This window comes from Hyla sarda, chromosome 7 (assembly GCF_029499605.1).
Source record: "Hyla sarda isolate aHylSar1 chromosome 7, aHylSar1.hap1, whole genome shotgun sequence".
In the NCBI taxonomy this organism is placed as follows: domain Eukaryota; kingdom Metazoa; phylum Chordata; class Amphibia; order Anura; family Hylidae; genus Hyla; species Hyla sarda.
Genome location: NC_079195.1, coordinates 66690123 through 66706962, shown reverse-complemented (window position 1 = coordinate 66706962; position 16840 = coordinate 66690123). Strand labels below are relative to the sequence as shown.

The following is a 16840-nucleotide window of genomic DNA, read 5'->3' as shown; positions in this document are numbered from 1 at the left end:
TGGTTCTGAGTGCCCTCCAGGGTGCACCCTTTGAGCCCCTTAGAGAGGTGTCTCTACGCCTCCTTTCTTGGAAAGTGGCGTTTCTTGTTGCTATCACCTCCATCCGGAGAATGTCTGAATTGGCAGCTCTCTCCTTCCGTTCTCCATTTCTGGTGATCCACCAAGACAAGGTTGTTTTCCGGCCAGATCCCTCCTTTTTACCTAAGGTGGTTTCGGCCTTTCATCTCAATGAGGACATTGTCCTCCCGTCTTTTTGTCCTGCTCCGTCTCATCCTAAGGAGCGCTTACTACACAAGCTGGATGTAGTTTGGGCTGTTCGGTCTTATCTCTCCATCACTTCTTCGTTTCGTCAGTGTGATTCCTTTTTCGTCCTCACGGAAGGTCGTCGCAAGGGACAACCTGCTTCCAAAGCCACCATTTATCGGTGGATTCGGTCTGCCATTTCGGAGACCTATCGCTGTAAGGGGAAGATTCCTCCTTTCAGTGTTGTGGCTCATTCTACCCGTTCGTTTGGGGCATCCTGGGCTCTCCAGAATAGAGCCTCGGCCTCGCAGATTTGCAAGGCGGCTACCTGGTCGTCTTTGCACACTCGAGGTTCTACAGAGTTCATACCTTCGCATCGGCTGATGCTAGTCTGGGCCGTAAAGTGTTGCAGGCGGCAGTGGAATGGCCATCTGCCTGACTGCTTATCTGCCCACCCAAGGGACGGCTTTGGTACCTCCCACGGTCTGTGTCCCCCAATGGAGCCGATAGAGAAAAGGAGATTTTTTAACACTTACCGTAAAATCTCTTTCTCGAAGGATCCATTGGGGGACACAGCTCCCACCCTTTTGGGATTTTCCTTGGTTCTCTGTCCGAGGGTGTGTTCAGTTATTTTTTTTTTTTTCTGGTTCTCGGACAGTTTTGGGTTTTTCTTGACCTGTTAGTCTCCTCCTATTGCTCTGGAACTTAAACTGATTAGCTCAGAGCCTGAAGGCGGGTATATCCTGCTGGGAGGAGCCAACTGTTTTTGTTGCCATAGTGTCACATCTCCTAGAGACAGCAGCATACACCACGGTCTGTGTCCCCCAATGGATCCTTCGAGAAAGAGATTTTACGGTAAGTGTTAAAAAATCTCCTTTTTATCATAGTATTTTATTATGTGCCAGAAGTCAGCCCCCCCCCCCCCCCCCCCCCGTCAATCTAATATTGATGGCCTATTTTGAGATTAGACCATCAATTTTACATGGTTGGGTATCTCTTTTAAGGTTTCTAAAGGGTATGGATAACTAAAAAAAAAATTAAAAGAAATACATATTGTGATCTTCATTCCTTCATTCACTTTCAAATCCCTTGATATGCAGTTTGCAACCTGCTCCTAGTTCTAGGCTTTTCTTATGATAACATGTTCTAGTAATACGCTGCGGGTGTGAGATCAGGATTCTGCTGCCTTACTCCTACATATATAAACATAGCTTTATTCCTGCATTGTTCCACCCTTCTAATACAGCCTCTGTGAGATCTCTTTCCTATCATCCACTGATGATGCCTTTGTGTATGAGCTCTCTGCAGACACTGGCATGGGCTCTTTCATTCCTCTCTTCAAGGCCTGTGTGATTTATGGGTCCTCTCACCCTTTGCTACACATAGTGTAGTCTGCTGGTATCTGTAACACTGAGAGATAAAGCAGATAGCATCAGTCCTTAAAGAAAATATCCAGTGCTGAAAAACTTTTCCCCTATCCTAAGGATAGGGGATAAGTTTCAGATCGCAGGGGTCCGACCGCTGTGGCACCCTGCGATCTCCTGTACGGGGCCCCAGCAGCCCACGGGAAGGGGGCTTGTTGACCACCACACGAAGTGGCGGCTGACACGCCCCCCCTCAATACAACTCTATGGCAGAGCCGGAGCGTTGCCTTTGGCAATCTCCGGCTCTGCCATAGCGCTGTATTGAGGGGGCGTGTTGGCTGCTGCTTTGTGCGGTGGTTGACAACCGCTATCTGGCCAGCAAACCGGGGCCCCATATAGGAGATCACGGAGGGCACCAGCGATCGGACAACCCGCGATCTGAAACTGATCCCCTATCCTTAGGCTAGGGGATAAGTTTTTCAGCACTGGACTACCCGTTTAATGCACAGTAGCAAGGTGCAATGTGCTTCCAGATCTACATCAGAATCAGCAGGACAGCCAACTATGTAAAGCAGGTGCACACACTCTACGGCAGCAAAATGCTAGTGCATTCTTAATAAAGAATATTTAGGAAATCTTTTTATTTATTTATTTTTATTTAGGAAGAAAACCAACAATAAAAAATAAAACACTGCAAAGGTGTGACACCATTTAAGATATAAATTAAGGACTACTTTCCAATCCTGCACAACCTTCTGTATATATATAGACAGACACACACACACACACACACACACACACACACACACGTATAAATTAGAAAATTCTTGTTTTGGAAGATTGCATTCTGATTTACTGGCCTTTTTTTAGATGTTTTATTATTCAGATGTGTGAAAGTTTTACAAGTTTATTGCATGTAATTTTCAGCTGTTAAGCAGCATGTCAGTCGCAGTCGGAAAAATGGCCTCTCCAACCACAGTGCATGTATGTATATCATGATAAAGATGCACTGATGGTTGATCTACTGGTTTATCAAGACCACTGCATGGGATTCTGTGGGGAAGAGATTTTGGAGAGAATTTATAAGAGGACCCAACAAAGACAAGAATCCTTTATTTAGTTATGTTATTTAAGTATCAACATTAAAGTGAATCTCTCCAAAACCTCCACAATGGTTTCAATGAAATATATATCACTTAAAAAATATATTTTTTTAAAGACTTTACATCTGCTAGCCACTTAAAGGGAATTTCCTTCTATCCCTAAAATATCATTTTGTTTCTTTTGTGTTTAATAAAGGGGATATTTTTTAAAGCTTTAAAAAAAAAAAAAATACAGGAACTGTAAAAAATAAAAATAAAAATAAAAATAAAAGAATTTACAGAAAAGCCATACTTATCAACCCAATGAGTTTCCGTTGATCCCCCAAAGCTCCTGTTCCATTATGTCTGGTCCCCCTATCTCCTTTCCACTTTGTGCTTCCCAGATGAGTTTTGTGCAGGACCTGCCCTACCAATCACTGGCCATAGAGGGGTATCCGGTCTCTGCCAGTGATTGGCTAGCAAGCAGGTCTTGCACTGAATACTCATCTCAGAAGCAGAAAGACAGGAGATCAGAGGAGTTGTGGGGAACTGGGGCTAGGTAAGTATGGCTTTTGATTTTATTTTTATATACTTCCCTAGAAACATGTGTTTTTTAAATATTGGAATACCCCTTTAATTTTCTGTACATCTGTTAGTGGCCAGCGCTTTGTTTTGCTGATACAGAGCTCTAGATCCTCTCCATGGATATAGATTTGAAGATAACATACTAGCTACCTGCAGCCACCACTAGACAGAGCTCATGAGCTAAAAAAGCTTTGAATACAATAAAACCATGTGCGTTGTACATCTCCTATGATCTGTCTAGTGGTGGATGCGGTCAGCAAGTTATCTTTTTACGTTGACTTCTGGACGGTCTTCCAAACACATCCCATCTTGTATGCGGTAATGCAGGAGTGTGACTGAGGCACTGAATGTGGAAAAATGTTGTTGGTACATAAAAAAGAATAAAATGTTACATTTTATATAATAGTACTTATGTACTTTCAAAATGGTGATAGTTCCCCGCATTACAGCTGAAGAGTAAAAGCATATGTAGGGTAATTCCTTTATTATATACAGAGCTGGTACTTGCTGTAAGTAGGGGAGTGGCTTAGGTTTTTTAGGGCACTGCAGCATAGAGTTTGTAAGTGTTCAGGGACAGCTTGCTCAGTGGGTGCACCTGTACTTTTCATTTCTGGGGGTGTTGGGTTTGGTGGCACGCTGTTGCTGGGTTCCTAGAGAGAGGTAAGTTGTACTCAAGAGGGGCCGCTCCACAAAGATTGGAATTGGTCTGTAGGGAGAGGCACATTCCCCCCCAAGGGAGTGAAACCGCATGCTTTGCACAAGACTAACCACTCTAATGAGTTATCCGGTCAAAGCCAGCAAGTAAGGGGAGCTCAACCTATCTAACCGTATCTGTTGGGAAACCATCATCCACTGTTCTGCTACAGTACCATGTACACTGTGGCTGTACCAGTAAAGATGTTAAGCTGATAACTTTGAAATCTAGGTACGTGTCACATGGCTTGAGTGTGAACATTATAGCCCTCAGGAAGCTCAGTAATGGGGACTCTTCTCCGCCTTCTACCTTCACCCACTGAATCCTGAGCATCACGCATCTTATGAAGGGGATGTGGAGCACTCTATCAGAGAAATGTAGCTCCAGCTGCTATAAAGTGGAGATTCCCTTTAAGTCCAAGTTCATAACACTTTATAAACAAATAGGAGTTATCAAATTTTTTTTAAGTGATATAAGAGATCCTTCTGTAATTTGTGGCACACTTCGCATAGTTCACGGATTTTCGGTAGTTCTTTATAATTTGGGTATAAGGAAGGTAAGTTTTCTTTTTCTTTTTGCTTGGTTCTAAAGAAAATGCTTTTTGCTAATTCATGATGTACATTTATTACATATGAGGTGCAAATACTAAATAAAATCAACACAATTGTATATGATTCATGCAATTCATATGAATCATCGTTCAAATTAGCACACAGTATGTAATAAATCGAGAAAACATACAAAATTCTAAATCTGTGTGTTGTTGGTGACATTGTCTCTTCTTGCTACAGCATATATATATATATTAAAGAATATACTGTGTATTCTCAGATCTTCTCTATTCTAATGTATGGTTTTATTTTTTATTTTACATTTTTCCCCCCTGATTGATCTTACACAAGCTTCAAGAAAAGGTGAGGAAACCAAGGCATTTTGAATGTATATACTGTACTGTACACTGCTGTATATAGCAAAACTATATGCATGATGACTTCAGTGCATAGTGCTGAATCTTGTGCCCTCAGTCAATCACAGCTCATCACACACTGAACTGCTCTCAGCTGTATGTAGCAGAGTGAGGGAGGAAGTTCTCCCCTGTTTGGCTTCAGATGATGTCACGCCTGCTGGGGAACGCCCCTTCCCTGTCTGTGAATCTGAGACTGAGAAGAAAATACAGAGCAATATTGAAATAGAAAACAAAATAATAATAAAAAATAAAGGCTGGGGATGGTTTATCATGATGGGGGCAGTGAACTGGGAGGATTAAAAATGTATCAAGCTCATTCTTTTTTTAAATTAAGTAATTTTCTGGTGACACATTCCCTTTAAGATTCCTACTGCATAATGCATCCTGCAGTATTTCAAAGTAACCAGTGTTGTGTCATTTCTGAGTATGCATCATATACACAAAATACTGCAAACCAGAGAAGCCTTTTTCCCAAGGTGTCCGGTTAAGAGTGTTCCTGATTTAATATTCATGCAGAGAGAACCAAATCTGACTTGAATATCCAGTGGTTTCATAGCTGGCAGACGTGCAGTACAGCGGGCCCAGTCGTTTTGCCAGTATTTGCTCTGTAACTCCTAATGTCACCCGATCTCGCGTAAAACAGATTTCAAGTGTCTTTAATTGGGAGAAGGAAATGATGGGGGAAGCAGCCAAGCCAAGTTATTCTTATCTGCTGCTAATGCCTAGATTTTCCCTGCTGTCTACATCTAAATAGATCTGTATTCTGAACTGGGGAGAGAGGGGGATTCCTCCAGAAGGTCAGAGATTATCTTCTTAAAGAAGACTTAGAATTTGTGCATTCTTATAGCAATGTTAATGCTCTGACTATTTTGCAGGGCTTGCATGTCGCTGGGCTATCCCAGGCAGATAAAGTTTCGAAAAGCAAAAAGAAAATTTTTTAAAAAAGCTTTAAAAGCTGCAATACACCATTCTACCTGAAGGTGGCAAACTACACTAATAATTGAAGAATAATATTGTATATTCTTGACTATTCTAGGGCATAATTCATATACTTCTTATCTACGCTTCTGTAAATTTTCCAAACTGGGAGAAAAGGTGCATGCAAATTCTATGTACATGTCCTTGTCTACAAATCCTAAAAAGAAATTATAATAATCATTCACTGTCCATAATCAATCGGCAATTGTTAGGTGCATACAAAGTGTAATATCCTGCTAATTTGTTTCTCCTTATTAACAGGTATATTATTATAAATCTTAGTCCAGCTGACTGCCCATTCTAAATGTAGATATTCATGTACTTATTGACATTAAAGGGATATTCCAGGATTTCGTTTTCTTCAGCCTTTGAGCCCATGATGCCAATATAATACTGTGTAATATACTTCTATTACCTGCGTGCACTGATTTGTTCCCTTTTCATGCACAGGACTGACACCCGGAAGTGCTTTAGTGCAAGTCTTTTTATTTTACTGTTGTCTCTGACCTTTCCTAGCATTCCCTGTGGCCAGAGACAATATGTCACATGGTCTCCAGGGGGCAGAGGTAATTGAAGCTTATTACACAGTACATTGTATTATAACTTTGCATCATGGGATCAAAGGCCGAAGGGAGAAAAAAATCCTGGAATACCCGTTTTAAATCCTGCTGTGCTCGCAGATAAACCTGTGTGTAGCACAAATTTGTCCCTAAGCTGCAGTTTGCATCATATCCTGAAGGTGGCGATATTTACCCCTGCAAACATCTATATGTATTAGTTCTGTATGTAAGTAGCAATAGCTTGAAAGTGCAAGTAACAAATCTTAACCAGTCTTAACCATTCATTCAACAGGAAGAAGAAATTGTAGATTGGTGGAGTAAATATTACACTTCAATTGGAGAACATGAAAAATGCGGCCAATATTTGCAAAAAGGTTATGATTCCCTAAAGGTAACAATTCTATTGGTTTATATATATATTTATGTATTTATTTATTTAACAAATGTACTTGCTTTCATAAACATGATTTCAGTGTAGACCAGTGTTTCCCACCTGTTGCCCTGACACTGTTGCAAAAAACTGTCAGGGCATGCTGGGTGTTGTAGTTTCGCAACAAGTGGAGCGCTACAGGTTGGGAACTACTGGTATTGATCATGTGGTCATTTATTCCTTGAAGCTCTAGATAGGCAGGTAATAATAAGTAGACAGTAGTAGTACAGTAGTTCCTCAACATACGATGGTAATCCGTTCCAAACGGACCATCGTTTGTTGAAACAATCGTATGTTGAGGGATCCGTGCAATGTAAAGTATAGGACAGTGGTCTACAACCTGCGGACCGCCAGATGTTGCAAAACTACAACACTCAGCATGCCCGGACAGCTGTTGGCTGTCTGGGCATGCTGGGAGTTGTAGTTTTGCAACATCTGGAGGTCTGCAGGTTGAAGACCACTGGTAAAGGAAGTTGTACTCGCGTGTCCCCACCGCTTCGGACCCGTCACCGCTGCCCTGGATGTCGCCTTCCATCGCTGTCGCCGTGTCTCCGGGGTGTCCCAGACGCTCCGGCAAGGCCTCTGCTTCCCCGGCATCCGCGCTCTCCGTCGCTGCTATCACGTCACTACGCATGCCGCTCCTATTGGATGACGGGACGGCGTACGCAGTGACGTGATGATGACGATGGAGAGCGCCGACGATGGAGGGGATCCCGAAGAGGACACGCCGGAGCCCCGAGGACAGGTAAGTGATCATCAGCGGACCACACGGGGCACCGTAAATGGCTCGCCGGTGGCAGCTGAAGCAGTCTGCACTGCCGGATAGCCGTTTATGCGATGGCCCCGACATATAAAAGCATCGTATGTTGATGCTGCCTTCAACGTTCGATGGCCTCTGAGAGGCCATTGTATGTTTAAATTATCGTATGTCGGGGCCATCATAGGTCGGGGGGTCACTGTATTCCTTGGTATCATATTTGTGTTCATCCTTTCCTAAAATGTTAATGGTGTAATTCTCATATTCTAAATGTTACAGGTGTATGACTGTGAGCTGGAGGAGGTCCCGGAGTTTAATGGCCTGACAGATTTCTGTGAAACCTTTAAACTGTACAGAGGAAAGTCTGAAGACAATGATGATCCGTCTGTAGTCGGAGAGTTTAAGGTAAGATGTTCATCATCACTGTTAGGGTTTGGTTCACACTGGTAAAATCTGTGCTGATTTTGACACTAAATCTGCAATGGTTTCTGCATCAAAATCTCAGCTGTTTGCGCTAAAAACCATTTCCCACTTTTTAGAGAGAAATATTTAAAGAGAAGGTCCCCTTTTTTTTCAGCGCAGTTTTCCATTGAAATCCATAAAAATCCACATTGCACATTTCACACGGATTTTAAAGAGAAATTTATAGTGCAGATTTTGCAAATGTGAACATGTCCTTAGTATTGTATGTGTTATCAGTCCCTAAAGCTTTACCACAACTAAACACATCTATGATCCAGCACTGGGACCTGACCACACATTAAAGGGGTACTCCGTGGAAATCTTTTTTTTTTTTTTTTTTTAAATCAACTGGCTCCAGAAAGTTAAACAGATTTGTAAATTACTTCTATTAAAAAATCTTAATCCTTCCAATACATTTTATGGGCTGTATATTACAGAGGAAATGTTTTTCATTTTGAATTTCTCTGATGTCATGACAACATTGCTCTCTGCTGACCTCTGCTGTCCATTTTAGGAACTGTCCAGAGCAGCATATGTTTGCTATGGGGATTTTCTCCTGCTCTGGACAGTTCCAAAAATGGACAGCAGAGGTCAGCAGAGAGCACTGTGGTCATGACATCAGAGAAATCCAAAAAGAAAAGCATTTCTTCTGTAGTATACAGCCCCTAAAAAGTACTTTTTTAATAGAAGTAGTTTACAAATCTCCATAAGCCGCTAGAGGAGGAGAGAGCACACCGTATAGCTTAAGCATGCAAATATACAATACTACTGGTAAACACTGGCAGCCTCCGGACCCGATATATAACATATGCAGCACCTGCGGGGTGCACACACTAGATAAAGTATCAAACAATACAATGGAAAAGGGTAGCGTGCACTCACCGCGGGTAAACAGCTGCAGGCCCAAGGTCTGGGATCACCGCGGCATAGACGAGGACGGTAAGGGGCGCTCAGAGGCTACGCCGGCAGTTTCGGATGTAGGAACGTCCTTCTTCCGGCCTCCGGCCTCCTATGCCGCGGTGATCCCGGACCTTGGGCCTGCAGCTGTTTACCCGCGGTGAGTGCACGCTACCCTTTTCCATTGTATAGTTTACAAATCTGTTTAACTTTCTGGCACCAGTTGATTTAGTTTTCCCCGGGAGTACCCCTTTAAGTAGTTCATAAACCAAAAACTCTTCTCAGAAACATGCTTATGATTTCCTTCACCTGGGCAAAGATTCAATTCACTACTTTTTTAAAATAACCTTGTCAGGGATACGGATGCTTCCCACTTGTCCTTAGCATCAGATGCCCCTCCAGTATCATTCCAGCTATGCCTCTGCTTCTCCTGACGACATTGTTGGATCTCTGCAGGGTCGTGCACACACAGACTCAAAAGGGGCTTAAGCACCTGCCCTATAATGCCCTCACTGATTGGAACCTCTGTGGGTTGAGGCCTTCCCCATTCAGCTGACGAGACTGCCGGAGGTCCCTTACCTCAGGAATTCTGTTTTGTTAACATATGTAAGGTTCTTACGATCTTTTTAATTTTTTTCATAATGAGAAGTGCCCGTTTTTTCTACTTGAGCCCCTGTCCCCCAAAATGTCTATGCACATCCCTGGATCTCTGTAAGGGTCAATTCACTTTGCGGTGTACATATGCTATGTACGATGGAAGGTTTACAATGGGAAAATTATTCCATAAAGCAGAAATGGATATATCTAGGTATACTAATCTGACAGAAGCCAGATTGACACACTTGGCTGCCATAGGGTAAATGGGGAGTCCTATGAATAGATTTGATATACATGCCATAAGCTTTCCCAGCATACACTACATTTACATTGCATTTCAACCATCATATAGCTTTGTACTCCACTGGCCAGCGTTGGGAACATTTAGTTCCAAAGGCTGTGTGCCCGCCCCCTCCCATAGACTTACATTGAGGGGGCACGGTGTGACGTCATGAGGGGGCATGGCCGACCCCGCAGCGTGCACACAGCCTTCAGAACTAAATGTTCCCAACCGCGTTCCCAACGTTTGGCAGTGGAGTACCCCTTTAAGTGTTTTGAGATCTATTAGGGTCACTTACTGGTCATATTCTCTGTTACTCCAGTTGCACCCCAGAGTGTATGTAGGTATATATGCTAAATCACTATGTACGACATCAGACACTGAAATCAAGACTACAAATATTGTCAGTGTCAGTAAATACTGTACATGTCAGGTAGCTATAATATATCGTATATATGATTTACATATCTATAATATTTTTTCCCCGGTTTTCACTCCCTCAAGTTGACACTGTAATGTATATTCCACAATCCCTAACATTTTCTCATTATCCCTTTGTTCACTCTCTTATAGGGATCTTTCCGTATTTACCCTCTCCCCGATGACCCAAGCATCCAACCCCCTCCTCGCCAATTCCGGGAGCTGCCGGACAGTGGACCCCAGGAATGCATTGTCCGCATCTACGTAATCAGAGGAATAGATCTTCAACCCAAGGATAGTAATGGGCTGGTGAGTGCTGTTCTGCTTCATCCTTCAATTTCTCCCATCTCAACCACTTTGTTATAAAAAAAAGTCTGTTTCTTTGGCTCCTAGTGTGATCCTTACATCAAAATTACTTTGTGTAAAAAAGTAATTGAGGACCGCGATAACTACATACCCAACACTCTAAATCCTGTCTTTGGAAGGTATGTCACAGGACCTTTTACATGTCCATGTTTTTTCTCTTTTAGGTTATTAGAAAAGTGGAGATCTGCATGGTTAAATTAGGGTTAGGTTTAATTTAACTCTATAAAGGGGGGTATTCCGTGAAAAAACTTTTTTTCATATCAACTGGCTCCAGAAAGTTAAACAGATTTGTAAATTAATTCTATTAAGAAATCTTAATCCTACCAGTACTTATCAGCTGCTGAAGTTAAGTTGTTCTTTTCTGTCTGGCCACAGTGCTCTCTGCTGACACCGCTGTCTGTCTCAGGAACTGTCTAGAGTAGCAGCAAATTCCCATAGCAAACCTCTCCTGATCTGATCAGTTCCTGAGACAGACACAGGTGTCAGCAGAGAACACTGTTGTCAGAAAGAAAATAACAACTCAACTTCAGCAGCTGATAAGTACTGGAAGGATTAAGATTTTTTAATAGAAGTAATTTTTTTTTTTTCATGGAATACCCTTTTTACTCTACTATATTTTTAGTTGACAGAGAAGTAACAGAAGTTCCACGTTTCATAGAAATATCTCCAGCCGTTTGGAAGTTATGCTGGAACATATACACACACATATAAAAATAAAATAATAAAATATATAATATATGAAAGCTCCTTAGTCTTTCTAAAACTCATGGCAGACATTACTCATTACTGACGGCAAGCATGGCCCGGTTCACTATTCTCATTGTTGTTATAATCTCTGTTCCCCACCTATTTACCATATTCTTCTGCTTGTTTAGACTGTACTGTTAGATTATATAGTCAGCTTGCATCTGGCTGGAGAGCAGATCTCATAAATCTAGAAGCTTTATGAGCAGAAAACCAAGTCCGAGATCTAAATCTATTCCTGGTCTTGGAAACCCCTTCCAGTCTGTGTAACCTAAAGATGTTTTCTTTAATTAACATTTTCTAATCCTTGTCCCTGCAGAATGTATGAGCTGAGCTGCTTTTTACCTCAAGAGAAAGATCTGAAGATCTCTGTGTACGATTATGACGCTGTGACACGAGATGAAAAAGTTGGCGAAACCATAATAGACTTGGAAAACAGATTCCTTTCACGGTTTGGAAGCCATTGCGGGTTGCCACAGACCTACTGTGTGTAAGTCTGAATAATTTCACGTCAGGTTTACCCCGACTTAATTCTGGTCGTGAAAGCCTTTACTCAAGGATTGGCCGTCAATGTTAGCCGGCTGTAGAATTACACTAGATAAAACTATGGTTTGTGTTATTGCAATAAGAAGCTAGCTATCCTAAACGAATGACATACAGATGCTTCAGTCTCAGTGCTCTTTGTTGGCACGTTACAAGTCTGTAAGTAAATCTTCTTTTATTATGATGTTGTTTTTAACACCAACGTTTTTTCAAGGGCCACTCCAAAACCCCTGAATAGACATAGCGTTAAATAATTCTGCCACCACAGGAGGGAGGTTATTGCAAATTGTCTTATTATTAAAAAGAAACACTCGGCAGCATAGCCTATTATTAGAGCATAATGTGGAGGCTATTATGTATACCATTTACAGGTTGTCTGCAACCTTCATTTCTTATTCCCTCTGATATGACTAATGCAGCCTGCTTCTCCCATGATGCTTCTGGCTATACATAGATGGAGGAGGCAGAGTTTTATCAGTGCATTTGTACGGTGTCCATTTTAGGACATCGTCAGTCATCAGACGTAAATCCGTCCTCCGTCAGGTGAAACGGCGTCCCGCCTCCTTCTTCGGACCAATCTCCGTCAGGCAGGTGTGAGGAAGGAGGTGGGACGCTGTTTCACATGACTGAGGACGGAGTTGCGGCTGACGACTGATGGCGATTGGTCGGAGGCAGGAGGTGGGATGCCGTTTCACCTGACGGAGGACGGAGTTATGTCCGACAACTGACGAAAATGGACATTGTACATTTGCTCAGAGTTCTATTTAAGTGCAGCAAGGAATAAATCAGTTAAATATTCGCTTCCCTAACTGTAACTACCATAGAGTCTGTGTATTCTTATGAGATGCAGCTTCAGTCTGTGTCTTTGTGATATGTTCCTCCCTGTCTGCTCATACAAGCAGGGGGCTAGGGAGAGTGTTGTCCAGCTAAATCTCCTAAGATACACCAGAGAAACTAGACATGGCAGATAGCAGGCACAGGCAGTGTGTGGCAGGGGAATTTTAGAGTAATAGTACTCGGCTCCATTTACTTTACATGACATGACACTTTTGCTGAGGCCACTCCCCTTTTGCTAGACACAAATTTTGGTCCATTTGTCATAGTAAATCGGCCCCAATATATTTAGCTTGTTCTTTAAAAATTAAATAAAGTCTGATACAAGGTCCTTAAACTAGACTGACAGGTATGAATGCTTCTTGGGCTGGGTACTAGTGAGGTATATGGAAAAACCAATGAGGTCTGCAAAGTTAGAAATTGAATATTATTTGTTTTACAGAACAGGGATAAATCAGTGGAGGGATCAGCTGAAGCCCACCCAGATCTTACAGAATGTCGCCCGATTGAAATCTGTTCCTCCGCCTGTGTACTCGGAAAATGGCACAAAAGCTTCTTTTACAGGCCGGGAGTATTCACTGGAAAGCTTTGGTGAGTCCTATAATAGTCCAGTGCTCAGTATTCTAGAATTCAGACTTTCTCTATCGGCTCCATTGGGGGACACAGACCTTGGGGTATATGCTGTTGTTGCTTGGAGACTTGACACTATGGAAACAAAAAAGTTGGCTCCTCCCAGCAGGATATACCCGCCTACAGAGCCTGAGGTAATCAGTTTTAGCTTAGTGTCTGCAGGAGACAGACGCAGGTCTGGTCAAACCTTTTTTATTTTCCAGATTAGGGACGTTTAGTTTCTTATTCCCTTTTCTTTTCCTGTTTTAGGTGGGGACTCAGGAACATAGCATTCACTGTTTCCCCATTTGCGATTGAGGGGGCACAGGCATCGTAGATGTACTGTCAACACCCTCTCGCCAACGGTCAGCGCCTGGGGTTGTACCTCATGGGTCCGGGTCCCCCACTTTTCCCTGCTCGTCTCGCTGTTACAGCCTGGCATGATGCAGGTGACTAATAGCCGACTGAAGACTTCATTAGGATGGGCCATAAGGTGTTGCAGGCGGCGGTGGTCCAGCCTGCCCCCTGACTGGTTTCTGTGCCCACCCCAGGGACGGCTTTGGTACGTCCCAATGTCTGTGTCCCCCAATGGAGCCAATAGAGAAAAGGAGGTTTTTTGTTCTTACCGTAAAATCCTTTTATCAGAGGATCCATTGACACAGCTCCCACCCTTTCTTTTGGTGTTCCTGGTTTGGTTACCTGTCCAAGGGTGTGTTCAGTTATTTTTTGTTCTTTGGTTACCTCGGACTGTACTGTGTTTTTCTACCTTTCGGTCCTCTCCTACTGCTCTGGGACTAAACTGATTACCTCAGGCTCTGTAGGCGGGTATATGCTGCTTGGAGGGGCCAACTTTTCTGGTTTCCATAATGTCAAGTCTCCTAGCAACAACGGCATATACTCCAAGGTCTGTGTCCCTCAATGGATCCTCCGAGAAAAGGATTTTACGGTAAGAACAAAAAATCTCCGTTTTAATCATTATGTCGCCATGATACAGTTTATTGTTCCTTCCTTAGTTGAATGGATCATGAATAACTTGCCAGAACATGTGTGTACTGTACAAATTTACCCACTTAATTTTTAAAGGTTACTAGAAAGCAATGAAATACCCCTCCCCACACCAGGAGGCGATAGTACATCTAGGGCCTGAGATCGTTCAGGCACATAGGCCCACATTTATCATTGTAAGTGTAAGTGAAGCATTTTTTTACACCTTTTTTGTGTGTGCTGATAATGTGTAGGAGCACCAAATGTATTAAATGTTCACAGAGCATTTGATAAATTTTGGGCAGGTCACATTTTCTCAAATTTCTCTCTTCACATACACTAAAAAGCTACACCAGGTCTTGGATGGTGTCATTTTAGACACTTTTCAGTGGCTTTGCGCCTTTTTTGCGCCTTTTTACAAAAAGGCGCAGTTCATAAATTTCTGTCCACGGCATACGCTGAACTGAAAAGCGTGTACTGCTACTCCAAAACATCTGGAATGACTAAAATATTCCACCACCAAAAGGCGCTAAATAACACTGTGCACCAAAATAGCACCTTTTGTACGGAGAAAAAAAAGGTGTAAACTCATTAATAAATGTCGGCCATTGACTTAATATTCCTAGGTTAATGTGCCCCATCGCTACATAATCTCCAGTGAGAGGGAAATTGTATCTGTAATAGGACTACCGTATATACTCGAATAAAAGCCGACCCGAATATAAGCAGAGGCCCCTAATTTTAACCCAAAAACCCAGGAAAAGTTATTGACTCGACTATAAGCCTAGGGTGGGAAATACATCATCCCCCCCATGTAATCATCCAGACCCCCGTCATCATCCCCCCCCCTTCATCATCACCGCCTGTCAATCCCTTCATCAGTGGTCTTCAACCTGCGGACCTCCAGATGTTGCAAAACTACAACTCCCAGCATGCCCGGACAGCCAACAACTAACCCTCCCCACCGGACAGTCCCTGCAGCATAGATGGCCTGGACCAGCTTACCCTAACTTCCCGCCGAGGGGAGGTGAGTACAAAACAAAAAGGGGGGGGGGGGGATGCTGGATGATGAAGAAGGCCATGCTGGGAGTTGTAGTTTTGCAACATCTGGAGGTCCGCAGGTTGAAGACCACTGATGAAGGGATTGACAGACGGAGAGTTCACTCGAATATAAGCCGAGGGGGGGACGTTTTCAGCACGAAAAATCGTACTGAAAAACTCTGCTTATACTTGAGTATATATGGTACAAAGGACACCTACAATCTGACAAAGGTCCCTAGGGCAGTCTATTACAAATGGCTGTAAGGGCATACCACATTTGTCGGAGTATATTTTTTCTGTGTATAACTAGCAAAAGGTAAAGAATGTTGTTCTTAAAAATTATGATAGTTTATAAATAAAATAATTCCCTTAACATAGTGGTGTTTAAAAAAAATGTAAAAAAATGAAAAATATATAGTGAAATTATGTATATAATTTTTTTTTCTTTTTTCAAAAACTATAATTCATTGAAACTAAACACTAGCGTATGAATAGAAAGTACAGCACAACAGTAAAATAATTTATATACAGTAGTTTCACCAATGCAAAGATAAACCTATTCATGCTGCATCATGGACAGTAAGGCATGTCATGTTGGCTCTTGCATCTTTGCCGATTGACCAAGAAAGTTTCTGAGAAGAGAATCCACGTTTGCTTATTAGCTTTTCTCCAATTGACCCTTATGGGGAAATTCATGGATATGTGCTTGTTTTGCTGGCAGATGTGCCACTCAGCTTAGTATAAATGGTCTAACAGCTGATTTATTGTGCCATGAATCTGTGTATCAATCTTCATGATCCGTAACACAAGTAATACACTACAAATACAGAGAGTAGATTATATACAAATGCCAGAAGTTGAGCTTGATTCCCAGAAAGAAGAGGTTCATGAAAAGTTACATCCTAGGTCCAAGCTGTTCACAATAACAGGGTCTTGATTGTAAAAAATCCCTCAGACAGAGAACAGAACATGTGTAATTCAATAACCTGTTTATTAATAGCAGATTATCATAATGTTTTATGTAGAGGCGAACAAGAAAATACATGAGCACCTTGGACCTGCCAACGAGAGACTCGCTCTTTATATTCTTCGAGGCCAGGGGCTTGTTCCAGAACATGTTGAAACCCGGACGTTATATAGCACCTTCCAACCGAACCTCTCACAAGTAAGTCTGGTTTCTTCTTTGTCTTTGGTGGGAGGCTTTCCTGTCTATATGTGATTTTTTTGTAACAATAGCATTAGACTGTAATGTGAAGATCATGGCCTCATGTTCCCAAATCTTAGATTTTGCCTTCAGGTTAGAAATTGGAGAACTGGTTAAACCTTTTATAGTTGGCCATTTATGGCCACATATGAGTAATAAGCACAGTCTTGTTCTGTGTGCGGGCAACATAGCTACTGTA

General features: G+C 42.3%; 1 protein-coding gene across 12 annotated transcripts in view; it reads left to right on the top strand.

Annotated features, from left to right (window-relative positions):
• Window positions 1-16840, top strand: part of MYOF (myoferlin) — a 228335-nt gene that overhangs the window by 192762 nt on the left and 18733 nt on the right. For all 12 annotated transcript variants that reach the window (XM_056529441.1, XM_056529439.1, XM_056529437.1 and 9 more), the window contains 8 exons: window positions 4871-4882; window positions 6766-6864; window positions 7940-8065; window positions 10470-10625; window positions 10710-10801; window positions 11746-11916; window positions 13246-13394; window positions 16463-16602. In XM_056529441.1, the coding sequence (XP_056385416.1) occupies window positions 4871-4882; window positions 6766-6864; window positions 7940-8065; window positions 10470-10625; window positions 10710-10801; window positions 11746-11916; window positions 13246-13394; window positions 16463-16602 (945 nt within the window). The remainder of the gene's footprint in view (window positions 1-4870; window positions 4883-6765; window positions 6865-7939; window positions 8066-10469; window positions 10626-10709; window positions 10802-11745; window positions 11917-13245; window positions 13395-16462; window positions 16603-16840) is intronic.